Source organism: Somniosus microcephalus, chromosome 8, assembly GCF_052327205.1.
Source record: "Somniosus microcephalus isolate GS21.2 chromosome 8, FLI_Smic_1.0, whole genome shotgun sequence".
In the NCBI taxonomy this organism is placed as follows: Eukaryota; Metazoa; Chordata; class Chondrichthyes; order Squaliformes; family Somniosidae; genus Somniosus; species Somniosus microcephalus.
In genome coordinates, this window is record NC_140994.1 from 35,064,787 (window position 1) to 35,081,504 (window position 16,718).

Genomic DNA, 16,718 nt, shown 5'->3' on the forward strand with positions numbered 1-16,718 from the left:
TTCCCGATTGACTTCAATCAGTAAAGACTTGTTTTGTTCAACTCCTGCTGTCCGTGTCTCAATCATTCACGGACATAATACTGGCGACGAGCAGATACGAACTTACCTACAGTCTGCACCACCTCCTGGGATCCATTCCTGCAGCGAAGTGAGCAGAGGTCGAGGCCAGAAGGAAGAAAGAAGCAGTAGAAACGGGCGTCAACCGTGGGCATCCGCCCCTGTGTTAGCGGAGTTGAAGATTGCTGGAGAAGCTGTCGAAAGCGGGGCCTGGTTCCTGTCGACGGTGCTTCAGCTAATCGGGCTGGTGGCAGGTAGTACACTGATCCTTCCTGGGCTGCGGCGTTCGCGAACTCGAGCGGGTGGCTTGCAACGGGGCTGAGCAGCGTTGTCGGGAAGAGGAGAGAGAGAGGGTGGAGCACACAGGGCGCGGCCGGTGCTACGAAGCCGGGCTGCGTATAGACCCGAGAAGAGGGAGGCAAGAGTCCCACAGGGTTGTTCCACGATGGGAAAATAATTTAAAAAAGAAATATTAAACGCGCAAGAAACCGCGAGGAGCTGCAGGTTGCAACAGGAACCACGGAAAGCAGCGCTAGCAACAGCGGGGAAGAAGGCAAAGCACGGGGGGCGCCATCTTAATCAGCGGGAAAGAAGGCAAAGCGCGGGAGGCGCCATTTTGTTAAATTGGGGAAGAAGGCAAAGCGCGGGAGGCGCCATTTTAGATTTTCAAGATGCCGAAGACTGGCTGTATCACTGCCTTTGATAATACAATAGAGGACTGGACCACGTATGTGGAAAGAGTCGAGGTATATTGCGAGGCAAACGAAATAGCCGATGAGAAAAAGGCATCGGTATTGCTAAACTTAATGGGCGCTAGAACATACGGCCTATTGCGGGACCTGATTACTCCAGCCAAACTGAAGGTGAAGAGTTTTAATGAAATTGTTGCTGTCCTACAGGAACACCTAAACCCTGCACCGCTGTTGATAGCAGAAAGATTTAAATTCCACAGGAGAACTCAGCATAAAGATGAGAGCAATGCTGAGTACCTTACGGAACTACACAAGCTATCAAAGCACTGCCAGTTCGGAGCAGGACTGGCAGATACCCTACGGGACAAATTTGTCTGTGGACTCCTGAGTGAAGGAACACAGAAGAAGTTACTGTCAGAGAAAGAGCTGACACTAGATAAGGCTTTCAGCGTGGCAGTATCGTACGAAGCAGCAGCCAGGGGAGCTGCGGAAATTCAACAAAAGCCACAGGAATACGGCACCCACGAAATGACACGGGGATTTGCAAAATGTTATCGCTGCGGCAGAACTAATCATGACCAGAAGGACTGCTGGTCCAAGGACAAAATATGCAGGCAATGCGGAAAGATGGGACACATTGCACGAGTTTGCAGGTCTGGGAAGAAGACTAACGACAACAAAAAGACTACTAAGGAAAAGTACAGGAAAGTACAAAAGATGACGGACAGTAGTTCCGAAGACCAGATGAGCGATACTGAATCCGGGAACGGGAGACTAAGCTGTCGCAAACTTCACAATGTAATCGCAAAAGAGGATCACCGAACCATTTGGGTCACCCTCACGATAGCAGGGTCCCAAGTTAAAATGGAATTGGATACAGGATCAGCGCTAACCGTCATGAATCGACGAGACTACGAGCGGCTATTCTCACACATACCCTTGAGAGAGACATCCATCGTCTTGACGACGTATACGGGGCAAAAAGTATACCCCAGAGGAAAAATAAGGGTGCCTGTCGAATACAACGGCAAGAAAATACGGAATTTGTATCTCTACATACTGCAAAATGGTGGACCACCGTTATTGGGACGTGAATGGATCAGGAAGATAAGCTTAGATTGGCACTCCATTCATGCAATGACGGTGGACGGTAAAAAAGATGACGACGTCACTCCTGGACGATTGTCAACAATCTTAGCTAACGCCAAAGAGGTATTTCAACAAGAACTGGGCACTCTTAAAGGCGTAACTGCCTCGATAAAAATAGAAGAGAATGCAATTCCCAAGTTTTTCAAAGCAAGACCGGTACCATATGCAATTCGCCCAGCCGTCGAGGCAGAGCTGGAGAATCTGGAGAAGGCAGGCGTGTTGTCTAAGGTCGACTGGAGCGAGTGGGCGACAGCCATCGTTCCTGTCATGAAGAAAACGTTAAGCAATAAGTCTGAGGAGCCAAGGAAGGTTCACATCTGTGGGGATTTCAAGGTGACGGTGAACCCAGTCCTTCACACAGTACAATATCCTCTTCCAAGGATAGAAGACATCACTGTCTGGAGGGAAGCGTTTTACAAAAATTGACCTAGCACAAGCATATTTGCAGATGGAGGTTGAAGAATCCTCTAGGAAGTATCTCACGATAAACACTCACAAAGGTCTTTACCAGTATCATCGATTGGTATTCGGAGTAGCATCGGCTCCGGCGATATGGCAAAGAGCGATGGAACAAGTCCTGCAAGGGATTCCGGGGACTCAGTGTTACTTGGACGACATCCTTGTGACAGGTGAAGATGACAGTGAACACCTTAACAACCTAGAACAGGTGCTCACTAGACTACGGGAACATGGGCTACGAGCCAACCGCCCCAAGTGCGAGTTTTTTAAGAAACAGATATCATATTGTGGCCACGTGATTGATGAAGAGGGGTTACATAAGTCCCCTGACAAAATTGAAGCGGTTGTTAAGGCCCCAGCGCCTGAAAATGTGTCGCAACTGAGGTCATTCCTCGGATTGGTGAATTACTACCATAAGTTTTTGCCGAATTTGTCGACAATTCTGCACCCACTGAATGCCCTGCTATGAACGGGAGTAGCATGGAAATGGAGCAATGACTGTAAGTGGGCCTTTCAGAAGAGTAAGGACTTAATCACTTCAAGAGAAGTATTGGCTCACTACAACCCAGCACTGCCGATCAGACTGGCGTGTGATGCGTCTCCCTACGGCATTGGGGCGGTACTGTCACATAAATTCCTTGATGGTTTAGAGAGGCCGATAGCTTTTGCGTCACGCTCGTTAACTTCTGCTGAGCGTAACTACGCCCAGATTGACAGAGAGGCCCTCAGCCTAGTGTGGGGGGTGAAGAAGTTCAATCACTACCTGCACGGTCAAAAATTTACTCTACTAACCGATCATCAACCTCTTGTCTCCATTTTCAACCCTCAGAAGGGCGTACCGATAATGACAGCGCAACGGCTGCAGCGGTGGTCCCTTTTCCTAGGGGCACACCAATATGACATCGAGTACAAAGGAACTAAACAGCATGGGAATGCTGATGGATTGTCACGCCTACTGTTGCCGACGATGGAAGAAGACGACCTTGCAGTGGATCCAATGGAGTTATTCCACTCGACCATAGTCGAATGTCTCCCTGTGACGAATGCAAACATAGAAAAGGAAACACGGAATGACCCGACACTATCACGGGTCTATGATTTAACGGTGAAGGGATGGCCAGCACATGGCGAACCACTGCTGCCAGCATTCTCGCCGAGAAGAGAACAGCTGTCAGTGTGCAGAGGAACCTTGATGTGTGGATCCAGAGTAGTAATTTCACCTAAGTTGACGGATAGAGTGCTCAATGAGCTTCATGAGGGTCATCTGGGTGGGGTAAAAATGAAGAACTTAGCCAGAGCGTTTGTGTGGTGGCCGGGAATCGATAGAGAAATCGAAGAGATGACCAAGAGCTGTGCAGGATGCCAGAAGGTCCAAAACGCCCCACCACAAGCTCCTCTACATCCATGGGAGTGGCCCTCATCTCCATGGCAAAGGGTGCACATTGATTTTGCTGGTCCCTTCATGGACTCGATGTTTTTAATTGCGGTGGATGCACATTCAAAGTGGCCAGAGGTAATAAAAATGTCCTCAACCACCACGGAAAAAACTATCACAGTTTTACAAACCATATTCACCAGGAATGGGCTGCCTGAACAGATTTGCTCTGACAATGGACCACAGTTTGTGTCTGAAGAGTTCCGGAGGTTCTTAAAGAACAATGGTGTTAAGCATTACACATCTGCCCCATATCATCCAGCCACTAATGGATTGGCCGAGAGGTTTGTTCAAACATTCAAGAAGGCTATCAAGGCAATGTGTAATGAAGATATACCCCTACAACACAAGGTGGACAACTTCTTGTTTGCCTACCGGAATGCGACACATGCGGTTACCAACCAAACTCCAGCCATGATGTTCTTCAATCGAAGACTACGATGCCGCTTGGATTTGGTTAAGCCAAACGTCCGAAGAGATGTGGAGAACAGGCAGTTTCAGAATATGAATGAAAGGCCGACCAGGAGTTTTAAGATAGGTCAACCAGTTTTGGCCCGGAACTACCGCACTGAGAAATGGCAACCAGGAACGATTTGTACACGGCAAGGACCCCTCATGTATACCGTGGACGTTGGAGAAAGCATTGTAAGACGCCATGCTGACCAGATTCTAGAGTCACTGGAAAACGTCAACTCCACACCACGATCTGATACACCTGGCAATGAAATCGATGTGCCAATTGCAGCTACCGCAGAATCGGTGATATTGGAAGCAGATGAACCAAACAACGACATTAATCCCGACTCCACCTTGCCAGAAGAACCTGATACCCCAAAGAGGCGTTATCCAGACAGAATCAGGAAGCCTCCTCAAAGACTGAACTTATAATTGCTTAAACTTAACCAATGTATCTAGCAACCGTAATTGTGATTGTAATTAGTTATCATTTAGTTAAATGAATGTTATGTACTGTTTATCTAAAAGGGGAGGAATTGTTGTGTATGTACCTTTAAGAGAAGAACTGGTCTCAGACTGCAGTACCGGCAGTGACCACCCCTGTATAAAGGGCGCTAGTGAGCCTCTGTAGTTTCAGTTTCCCGATTGACTTCAATCAGTAAAGACTTGTTTTGTTCAACTCCTGCTGTCCGTGTCTCAATCATTCACGGACATAATACCTTCCTCCTTCAGTTTGGGGACATGAATCATGGTATATATTATAGATTCGTCTTTCAATTATAGTTTAGAAATCCGAGTACTTTTAAGAAGAGCTAATGTAAAAAGGTAATCTTAGAGGGGATTAATTGCTTCAGTGGTGATTCTTCATCCAAAGTCAAGGTCAATCATCACAGCTCCACAACATTGCTGCAGGAGTTCCTCAGGGCAGTGTCCTAGGCCCAACCATCTTCAGCTGCTTCATCAGTGACCTCCCGCCAACATAAGGTCAGAAGTGGGGATGTTCGCTGATGACTGCACAGTGTTCAGTGCCATTCACAACTCCTCAGATAATGAAGCAGTCCATGCCCGCATGCAACAAGACCTGGACGATATTCAGGCTTGGGCTGATAAGTGGCAGGTAACATTCGCGCTACAGAAGTGCCAGGCAATGACTATCTCCAACAAGCGAGTCTAACCACTGCCCCTTGACATTCAATGGCATTACCATCGCCAAATCCCCCACCATCAACATCCTGGGGGTCACCATTGACCAGAAACTTAACTGGACCAGCCACATAAGTACTGTGGCAACAAGAGCAGGTCAGAGGCTAGGTATTCTGCGGCGAGTGTCTCACCTCCTGACTCCCCAAAGCCTTTCCACCATCTACAAGGCACAAGTAAGGAGGGTGATGGAATACTCTCCACTTGCCTGGATGAGTGCAGCTCCAACAACACTCAAGAAGCTCGACACCATCCAGGACAAAGCAGCCCACTTGATTGGCACCCCATCCACCACCTTAAACATTCACTCCCTCCACCACTGGTGTACCGTGGCTGCAGTGTGTACCATCTACAAGATGCACTGCAGCAACTCACCAAGGCTTCTTTGGCAGCACCTCCCAAACCCGCGACCTCTTCCACCTAGAAGGACAAGGGCAGTAGGCGCATGGGAACACCATCACCTCAAGTTCCCCTCCAAGTCACACACCATCCTGACTTAGAAGTATATCGCCGATCCTTCATCGTTGCTGGGTCAAAATCCTGGAACTCCGTCCCTAACAGCACTGTGGGAGTACCTTCACCACAGGGACTGCAGCGGTTCAAGAAGACGGCTCACCACCACCTTCCCAAGGGCAATTAGGGATGGGCAATAAATGCTGGCCTTGCCAGCGACGCCCACATCCCATAAACAAATTTTTTAAAAGTCAGTTCTCAGAATAGCCTACTTAGAAAACTCTTCTGCCATATGTGAAGAGTTTGTGCAGTGACAGATACTAAACCTGGTCCTTAGTGGCATTTTAATTGCATTTAAAAGCAAATATCCAAAAGGTTTACAAGGATGATGACAGAACTGAGAGGATATACTTATGAGGAAAGGCTGAACAGGCTGGGGCTCTTTTCTCTAGAAAAGAGAAGGCTGAGCTAATAGAGGTCTTGATGGGGTTTGATAGGGTAGATCTTGAGAAGATGTTTCCACTTGTGGGGAGATCAAAACTGGGGGCCATAAATACAAGATAGTTACCACTAAATCCAATCGGGAATTCAGGAGAAACTCCTTTACCCAAAGAGTGGTGAGAATGTGGAACTCACTACCACAAGGAGTAGTTGAGGCAAATAGCATGGATGCATTTAAGGGAAAGCTAGATAAACGCATGAGGGAGAAAGGAATAGAAAGATATGCTGATAGGGTGAGATGAAGAGGGGTGGGAGGAGGCTGGTGTGGAACATATACGCTGATATAGACCAGTTGGGCCGAATGGCCTGTTTCTGTGCTGTAAATTCTATGTAAAACTAATTAACAATCCGTGCTACAATGCCATTGAGCCCTTTGCTGCTGGAATGTAAGGTATGTGTTTTGAAAAATACTTCACCTTGACACCACCAGCCCTTTCAGATTGATGCATTCTTATCCAAGATGAAATATGCATAAACTAGTGGAATGCAACTACTAAAATTATATAATCAGGATTCAATCACAAATATGTGGAGAAGTGAGTTGGCTAGAAAGATTTATCATCTTTGCAAATTCCTATTCAAAGCTTGCAAGTGGGTTTTTTGTGCTCTACTTTTTTAACTGCATTTTTTTGCATTTATAAACTAATTCATGTCGATCTGTTTAGCAAAAAAAAATGTTTGTACTTAAAGGTCAATCTCTCTCTCTCTCGCACACATTTCCTGTTGCATAATGAATAGAAGTACGTTTGCTGGAGACTTGTGTCTAGTATGTTCACTTGTTTCTCTGGGTCCCAGAGCTCCCGTTTGTTGCTGAAGTAAAACTAAATGAAGCCCACTAAAATGGAAGTTTATACGTAGATAAAGAAATGTCGCTTGGAAAATAATGTCTGTACTTGTATTGTTCATCTTCTAGAAAACCAGAAAACTACATAGTTATAAGTAAACCTGAAATGCATATTCCCATTTTGTAATCTTATGCTAACTGCTTGAGGCTATTTCCATGACAGTGTGATACAGCAACGCGTCTGACTTTGAGTATATCACGCCACTGATACAGATCAACCATGATATAATTGAATGGCGGAATAGGCTCGAGGGGCTCAATGGCCTACTCCTGTTCCTACGTTCCACTGTTACCTCATGATGTACTCGGAGTAAGTATTGGAAAATGAAGGTAACAAAAAAGTCTAAGAAATCGCTCTCTTGAAAGGTTAAGGGTGCTATTGCAGACCAAGTCATGAAGCAGTAAAGGGACATTGCTTAACCTGAAATTGCGGGACTTTGAAAAATGAATAAGGAGAGAACTGAAATGGAGTTTGAAAAGGAAAATGCATGAGACTGATGTCCAATCAACACTTTTTTGTGTACTGTTGAGAACGGAACCCAGGTGAAGGTACATAAGTATATGTTAAGGGCTTTTGCAATGTTGTAATCACACGGAATGTTGGGCATTAGTCTGAAAGCCAGAGTGACCTTGTGTGCAGTAAAAAGAAAAAGATTTGCATTTATATAGCTCCTTATTACATCGCCCAGAAACATCTCAAAGCACAATATTCACAATGAATGACTAAACTATTATGCAGAGAAATGCTCTTCAAATAATGGCAGCACGTAAGGGTGAGGAAATAGTGTTTGGACATGTCGCTGTAGACTGGTACCCCTGAAAGGTTATGGAATAGTTTCCAACTATGAAAAGACCACATGGAAGGTCAAAGGTGATGGGACTGTATACATGAAAAACAGAAAGGAAAAGTCACAGCAGGAAGATAGTGGTAGAGCTGGCAGAAGGAATAGTGTAATAGTGAGTTACTGCAGCATCTCTAGCTAATCTGGTAATGGTGGTTCTCTGATTACCTGCAGATCATATTGTGAGTCACTAAGTATTCACTACAGTGTATTTGACCATGGGTTACCTCCTTATTCCTTAAGTGAAACTGGTGTTTCGACTTTAGTTAGTCATGGATATTATCAGTTCAAAATCTCCTATCATATGGAGTTAATAAATGAAGGATCCTGATAAATGAATGCCTTCTCTTTCATAGTAGTGTTATCTCACTAAATGCTGTACATCCCAAGGACACTGGTGCAAACTTCCTCGTCTTTGCTTTCCTGCTTATCTTGTCCCCATCTTGTCAATGCCATTAACTTTACAGAAATAACTTTTGAGAAATTGTTTTACAGATTAGAAATGTTTGCAACCACAAAAATAAACTTTTAATGTGTGATAAAGGTTTCCTTTTTTTCCCAGTTGCTCTATCAGCAGGATCTTTGTTGTCTTTTCATACCTAGTAATTTTCACAGTGCGTCTGGTAACTATTTCCTCATTAAAGATGAGTACTGCAACAGTTGTCTCATAAAAATCCTTCTGTGAGATGGCGAGTCAGTAATTTGAAATTTAAGCATCTGAACATGATGGCAATATGGATGGGGAACCAGTAGCAAATCCTCTTTTATCATGTGATCTCCAACTTCATTGGCTGTAACAAAGCTGGGAACAATCAGTCTGTGTCTTAGGAAATGTTTTTCAAGCTCTGGACTCTGCGTTATTTTCTCCTTTTTGGATTGATTGGCCCTGCAGGCTGTCTGAAACTTTAATAGGCAAATAAGCAGTTTCACTTTACTGCTATTAATGGGGCAAATCAAGAAGTCGTCCACATTTCAGAAATTAACCTGTTGGGCAAGTTTTAGGTGAATGTGGAAGTATCAGGTTCAGCAAGTTTAAGCCAAATAAATGTTCAGTTCATCCATCATATGCATCTCTTTTTTTACACAATCATTTAGTGTCTAGTCTTGCATCAGAACAGGCCGTTGACTTTTTTTTAGAATGTCTCAGACAAGGTGTGGTGACTGCCCTGCCATCCTTTACAGTCCGCATCACTTTAAATACAGCAGAGCTCAAAATGGTACTTCAAGTAAGTCTAGTTTAAACTCCAGGTGCAAATGGGAATACAGGGTGGAACTTATAGTGGGGTCGGCCACCCTATATACACACAGTCTGATGTTCCTTTCCATTATCCCGCCGCCCCCGCCTGAAATTGGGGGGTAAATTTTAACTTTGGCAGGGGTCTTTAAAGTGGCAGTAGTGGGTCAGCTGCCCATTACACACCCTGACTGATTGACAATTGGGTGGCCGAGCCGATAACCTCCAGTTATTGGCCCCCGTCAAAGTTAAAAGTTACCCCATAGTAGGAAAATTGAGTTAGGCAATTGGTAGAATTCTGAGTCCTACATGGAACAAATTCTAACTCTTCATGCACAGGAATTTCTTCACTAGAGGGGTGAAATTAAACTTCCACACAGGCGGAAAATGGACAGTAGTCCAATGGAAGTCAGTGGAAAGGAATATCGGGCGGGCTGATCTACTATCACCCATTGTACACCTGCTGAAGTTGAACTTTACCTCTATATAAAACGTTCCAAATTTGTGTGAGACATCCTTCACTTGTGTAGGGAGTTATCGGCAAGGCCACGGTAAATTTCCAATGGAGTAACACACACATTTGAATAAGGACTGTAATAGTAAATCCTGAAAATAAACAGCACATCCTGAGAGATTAATACTTTTTTGGCAACATTATGTTTGACACAATATAATGGATATGGCATGTGCTGTCAATTGTCTCTTGTAATAACCAGATTTTATGAAAAGTTTGTTCATGCTTTCGGCCAGATGTATAAACATGTTAGGCTGTATGGGCAGACTGCTGTAGAATGGATTCCACAACATCATGATGGATGTCATATGCATTATCTGTGCTGTCACTTGGATATCAGCAGAGCGTATGGGTGGATGCATGAAGTTTTCATAAAGTGTCTACTCGAACTGTGGAAATACACCCACCACTATACTCAAAACTGGCCGTGTCTGGAGTTAGCATTTAGAGCTAATAACAGGGTGAAGTATAGGTAGTAACAGAACTGTCACTGAATTTTGAGATTTTTTTTCTCCTGATAACATATTCATACCCAATCATGCTTTTTTTAGTTATGTGCTTATGGCCTGAGTTAAATTATCTGCTGCATGATCCAATGTTTACACATTAATAAATTGGATCATGTCTCCTTTTTGTCTTTCTCTCCAATAAACCGAAGTTCAGTTGTGTGACCCGCTCTCCTAACGAAGAGCCAAAGTCCCTGGAATCATCCGTAATGCTCTTCTGAACAGAGCAGATGAACTCTAATCGTGTTGCTTCATGCTCTGTCTGGAATTGCATCTCCGTTATGAAGATTGCTATAATTTCTGTGCCAAATTAAATTTTAACATGTATGTAAAAGTGCTTTTGAAACGCTGCAGAAATGAAGGCCTTGAGAATAATCAATGGTCCACAGTTGAAAATTTACTCTTTGTAATGGGACATATTGTGCTCATTTCTGAATTGTTGACTTTCTGTCCACAATATCTTTCCATGATTTATCGTCTCTTATTATTTGTTCCCAGACAGAGTATGAAGTTATGCCAGATGAAAAACGTGAAGACAAAGGACAAGAAATGATCAGTAAATACCTCACCTTAGAGGTAAGGACTCAGCATTAAGATTAACAGCTGCTCGTTGCTAGTTCTGTGGTGAGAAAATAAAGTTTAAAATGTCTGGCAAATGAGGCAGAGCTAAGCTCTTAGTTAGAAGGTGGTGAGACCAAGTCCTAGCCCCTGCTGCATATACTGTACCACAATTCTGAGGCTAGGCTGAGTAATTCTCTCATCCTATCAACATGCCACAGCAACACTTAAACAGAAATCTAATATTTTAAATACACTTTGGTTGGATCTACATGATGGGTGGGTGTTAAAGCAACCTGAAGGCGCCAAAACCTATCCATAGACTTATCCGGCACTATGGGAAAGCCTTTAACATTGTGACTGCCAGTGATCTTCAAAAGACCTTAAATATCAGTAGCCAGCGAATCTGGAGCAAACTGCATATATTCTCAACAAAAGCTGTTTCATATTACAGGAGAAAAAAGTAAGCAATCCGAAAAATCAACTTTTGAAGTACAGCATGTCTAGAAAATAATCTTTGATTTATTATGTAATGTAAATCAAGAGTGCTGCATATTTATTTTAAGAAACCAGCGAGAGATATGTATAATATGAAAGAACTAAACACTTCTGAAGCCATGACTGTATAAAATCAAAACAGTATCTGATTCATGTTAATTGGAAGAAAATCTGACTATTATAAATATCTACTTAAAATGTACTGCATATTTTAATTGAGGTGAATTTTGCAACAAATTAGACAATACCATTAAATCTCAGTGTAAGTCTTCTCTTTGTGCATTTGGTCCACCACTCAACCCTCTCCGTTTCTCCCTCCTGCTTCTTGTCAATATAAAACACTATGAGACATCTTCCAAGATATGGGGAGTTTTTTTTTACACTTCAGGCTTTCTCCCAATACTATCCAGTGTTCACAGTGAAAAGCGGGTTTCCATAAGTACTCAGTGTGTCTTATGATCAGAAAACTGCACCCTATGTGTGCGTGTGTGTGTATCCTTTTTCTTCTTTTCTCTCTCCTCTCTCTCTCCCCTTCCCCACACACCTCTATCTTCTTCCCCCTTTCTCTAGCTTCACCTTCCCACAACCTAGCTCCTCAGGATTGTTGCAGTGGCTCCCATCGCTCAGTCTCTAACACATCTGATTTATGCATAAGGATCTGTCCAACAAATATTTGACCTTTTTGGGACCTTCAGCCTTTTTGAATGGAATGTGTTTGTCATCTAGCTCTCTTCCCCTTGAACAACTCTAGAGGTTAACTGAGGTTGCAACTGTGGGAGTACCTTCACCACACGGACTGCAGCAGTCCAAGGAGACGGCTGACCACCACCTTCTCGAGGGCAACTAGGGATGGGGGATAAATGCCGGCCTCGCCAGTGACGCCCACATCCCGTGAATGAATAAATAAAAACAAAACTGGTGTTGTGACTGACCTACAGAACACATTCTGTTTTGGGGGGGAATAGAGGGATGCAAGAATGAATCGTGCCAATCATCAGAATTCTCCTCAAGCCATGTAGCTTTATCAGTCAATTCCACTTCAAAGCCAATTCAATTTTCATTGGGTGCCCCAGACTCTGCGACCACAGGTTCGGAGTAGACACTGTCGTCCCATTCAGATTCAGGTTCGTTGGCTGAAGATAGATACACGGCACTATCCCAGATTAGAAGGAAGAAATAAAAACAGAAAATGCTGGACATAACTCAGCAGGTCAGACGGCATCTGTGAAGAGAGAATCTGAGTTAACGTTTCAGGTCGATGGCCTTTCATTAGAACAACACTAATCCTACCTGAACACAGTAATTGGTTCCAATACCAGTGTATGGTAGTGACATGTCTTCTAGGTACAGATTGTAAATAAACTATTGAAATATGAAACAGCAGTCAATTGTCTGCAGATTGGAAAGAGCTAAATGTCTTGTAGCTAAATATCTTTTTTTTAGTTCTTTTTCATCCAAAGAAAATACTTGGGCAATAACTGAAACAATTCAATCACACTTTATATGATTACGCCTCCATACACCTTATCCTCGATAGAAGTGCAACATTAGTATAACTCAGATTTTACACAATTGGTGGTAATTTGTTTGCCACCCGAGTATAATATTAGTTTCACCTTCCCTATTATCATGAAACTTTTCTAAAATCATTTTTTTAACGTGGTGGATGTATTTTTTAAGCAAAATGGATGAGGTATAATTGAGGTATATGACAAATGTATTTGGCCTAATTAGTGTATAATCTCATTTTTAGTTTTTTCTACGAAAATGTTTCCAGGTCTGAAAATGTCTTTCATAGCGGGCAGATGATTTATGAGTTTAAATCAATTAACCGATTGCCCACTTACTGCAGTCTGTGTGAAAAATTGCTGCTGTATTTGCCTAAATTATAGCATTGACTGCACTTCAAAGCAATTGATTGCGTGTGAGAGACATGATAAAGTTGCTATATAAAGGCAAGCCCTTTTTTTCTTGGATGCTTGCCTTGTAGGTCACTTTTTTCACCAAATTTCCATTTCAAGAGGTGGGCTTTCACATTAATTAAGACTTTGGTTTTGGAGGTTGAGAAAATTGTCCCAATCTAAAAAGTTAAAATCGTGGTAATTGCTCTTTCTATGTCTTCATAGAACTGAAGCCGCTCTAACAGAAATTTCATCCCAGTACCTTTGGTTTCCTTGCCATTCCCAGTTCCAGATATACTTTATTGTATACTAGCTGGGGGAGCCCGGCGGTGCCGAGGCTTTCTCGAGGGCATGTTGTTGTTGGAAGAGAGAGAGGGAGCGACTGGGGGGAAGAGAGAGAGGGAAGGATAGAGAGAGAGGGAAGGAGAGAGAGAGAGAGAGGGAAGGAGAGAGAGAGAGAGAGAGAGGGAAGGAGAGAGAGAGAGAGGGAAGGAGAGAGAGAGAGAGGGGGGGAAGGAGAGAGAGGGGGAAGGAGAGAGAGAGAGATGGAAGGAAAGAGAGAGAGAGATGGAAGGAAAGAGAGAGAGAGATGGAAGGAGAGAGAGGGAAGGAGAAAGAGAGGGAAGGAGAGAGAGAGAGACAGAGAGAGAGAGGGAAGGAGAGAGAGATTGGGAGTGTGAGAGAGATTGGGAGTGAGAGAGAGATTGGGAGTGTGAGAGAGATTGGGAGTGAGTGAGAGAGAGATTGGGAGTGAGAGAGAGATTGGGAGTGAGCGAGAGATTGGGAGTGTGAGAGAGATTGGGAGTGTGAGAGAGAGAGAGAGAGACTGGGCGTGTGAGAGAGAGAGATTGGGAGTGTGAGAGAGAGAGAGATTGGGAGTGTGAGAGAGAGAGATTGGGAGTGTGAGAGAGAGAGATTGGGAGTGTGAGAGAGAGAGATTGGGAGTGTGAGAGAGAGAGATTGGGAGTGTGAGAGAGAGAGATTGGGAGTGTGAGAGAGAGAGATTGGGAGTGTGAGAGAGAGAGATTGGGAGTGTGAGAGAGAGAGATTGGGAGTGTGAGAGAGAGAGATTGGGAGTGTGAGAGAGAGAGATTGGGAGTGTGAGAGAGAGAGATTGGGAGTGTGAGAGAGAGAGATTGGGAGTGTGAGAGAGAGATTGGGAGTGTGAGAGAGAGAGATTGGGAGTGTGAGAGAGAGAGATTGGGAGTGTGAGAGAGAGAGATTGGGAGTGTGAGAGAGAGAGATTGGGAGTGTGAGAGAGAGAGATTGGGAGTGTGTGAGAGAGAGAGATTGGGAGTGTGAGAGAGAGAGATTGGGAGTGTGAGAGAGAGAGATTGGGAGTGTGAGAGAGAGATTGGGAGTGAGAGAGAGATTGGGAGTGAGAGAGAGAGATTGGGAGTGTGAGAGAGAGAGATTGGGAGTGTGAGAGAGAGAGATTGGGAGTGAGAGAGAGAGAGATTGGGAGTGTGAGAGAGAGAGAGATTGGGAGTGTGAGAGAGAGATGGGAGTGTGAGAGAGAGAGATTGGGAGTGTGTGAGAGAGAGAGAGACTGGGCGTGTGAGAGAGAGAGATTGGGAGTGTGAGAGAGAGAGAGATTGGGAGTGTGAGAGAGAGATTGGGAGTGTGAGAGAGAGAGATTGGGAGTGTGAGAGAGAGAGATTGGAGTGAGAGAGAGAGATTGGGAGTGTGAGAGAGAGAGATTGGGAGTGTGAGAGAGAGAGATTGGGGTGTGTGTGAGGAGATTGGGGGTGTGAGAGAGAGAGTTGGGAGTGTGAGAGTGAGGTTGGGAGTGTGGAGAGAGAGATTGGGAGTGTGAGAGGTGGAGTTGGGAGTGTGAGTGTGAGTGATTGGGAGTGTGAGGAGAGATTGGGAGTGTGAGAGAGTTTGGGTGTGTGGGGGAGGTTGGGAGTGTGTGTGAGAGGTTGGGTGTGTGTGTGAGAGAGTTGGGAGTGTGAGAGTGAGAGATTGGGAGTGTGAGAGAGTGAGATTGGGGTGTGTGAGTGTGATTGGGTGTGTGTGAGTGATTGGGTGTGGAGTGAGTGAGTGTGGGAGTGTGTGTGAGAGAGATTGGGAGTGGAGGTGAGAGAAGTTGGGGTGAGTGGTGATTGGGTGTGTGGGAGAGAGTGTGTTGGGAGTGTGTGTGTGGAGTTGGGGTGTGTGTGTGAGGGTTGGGGTGTGTGTGAGGAGTGGGATTGGGTGGGTGTGAGTGTTGGGGTGTGTGAGTGGTGGTTGGGGGTGTGTGTGAGAGGGGGTTGGGGGTGTGTGTGAGTGAGAGTTGGGGTGTGTGTGTGAGGGTGGGGTGTGGTGTGAGGTGAGGTGTGGGGTGTGGGTGTGTGTGTGTGTGGGGTGGGGTGTGTGGTGTGGGGTGGGTGTGTTGTGGTGTGGGGTGGGGTGTGTGTGTGTGGGGGTGGGTGTGTGTGTGTGGGGTGGGTTGTGTGTGTGTGGGGTGGGGGTGTGTGGTGTGTGGGGGTGGGGTGTGTGTGTGTGTGGGGTGGTTGGGTGTGGGGTGGGGGTTGGGTGTGTGGGGGGTGGGGTGTGTGTGTGTGGGGGTTGGGTGTGTGTGTGTGGGGTTGGGTGTGTGTGTGTGGGGTGGGGTGTGTGTGTGTGGGGGTGGGGTGTGTGTGTGTTGGGGGTGTGTGTGTGTGTGGGGGTGGGGTTGTGTGTGTGGGGTTGGGTGTGAGAGAGAGAGATGGGGAGAGAGAGAATGGGGAGATAGAGAGAGAGAGAGAGATTGGGAGTGAGAGAGAGAGAATGGGGAGAGAGAATGGGGAGATAGAGAGAGAGAGCGACTGAGGGGGAGAGAGCGACTGATGGGTGAGAGAGAGAGAGATGTGGAGAGAGAGAGGGAGAGACTGGGGAGATAGAGAGAGAGACTGAGGGGGGAGAGACAGAGCGACTGAGGGGGAGAGAGAGAGGGAGACTGGGGGAGAGAGAGAGAGATGGGGGAGAGAAAGAGAGAGAGAGAGACGGGGAGAGAGACTTTTCGAGGGCATGTTGTTGGAAGAGAGAGAGCGAGTGGGGGGGAAGAGAGAGAGAGAGAGCGAGTGGGGGGGGCGGTGCAGAGGCTTTTTTGAGGGCATGTTGTTGGAAGAGAGAGAGGGAGCGACTGGGGGGGGAAGAGAGAGAACGACTGGGGGGGGGGAAGCGAAAGAACGACTGGGGGGGGAGCGAGAGCGACTGGGGGAAGAGAGAGCGACTGGGGGGGAAGAGAGAGAGCGACTGGGGGGAAGAGAGAGAGCGACTGGGGGGGAAGAGAGAGAGCGACGGGGGGGAAGAGAGAGAGCGACGGGGGGAAGAGAGAGAGCGACGGGGGGGAAGAGAGAGAGCGACGGGGGGGAAGAGAGAGAGCGACGGGGGGGAAGAGAGAGAGCGACGGGGGGGAAGAGAGAGAGCGACCGGGGGGGAAGAGAGAGAGCGAC

At 45.7% G+C, this 16,718-nt stretch overlaps 1 protein-coding gene across 2 annotated transcripts in view; it reads left to right on the forward strand.

Moving 5' to 3' along the window:
- Positions 1-16,718, forward strand: part of LOC147113444 (G protein-coupled receptor kinase 5-like) — a 279,468-nt gene that overhangs the window by 174,236 nt on the left and 88,514 nt on the right. For both annotated transcript variants that reach the window (XM_085994525.1, XM_085994524.1), the window contains exon 4: positions 10,841-10,918. In XM_085994525.1, the coding sequence (XP_085850651.1) occupies positions 10,841-10,918 (78 nt within the window). The remainder of the gene's footprint in view (positions 1-10,840; positions 10,919-16,718) is intronic.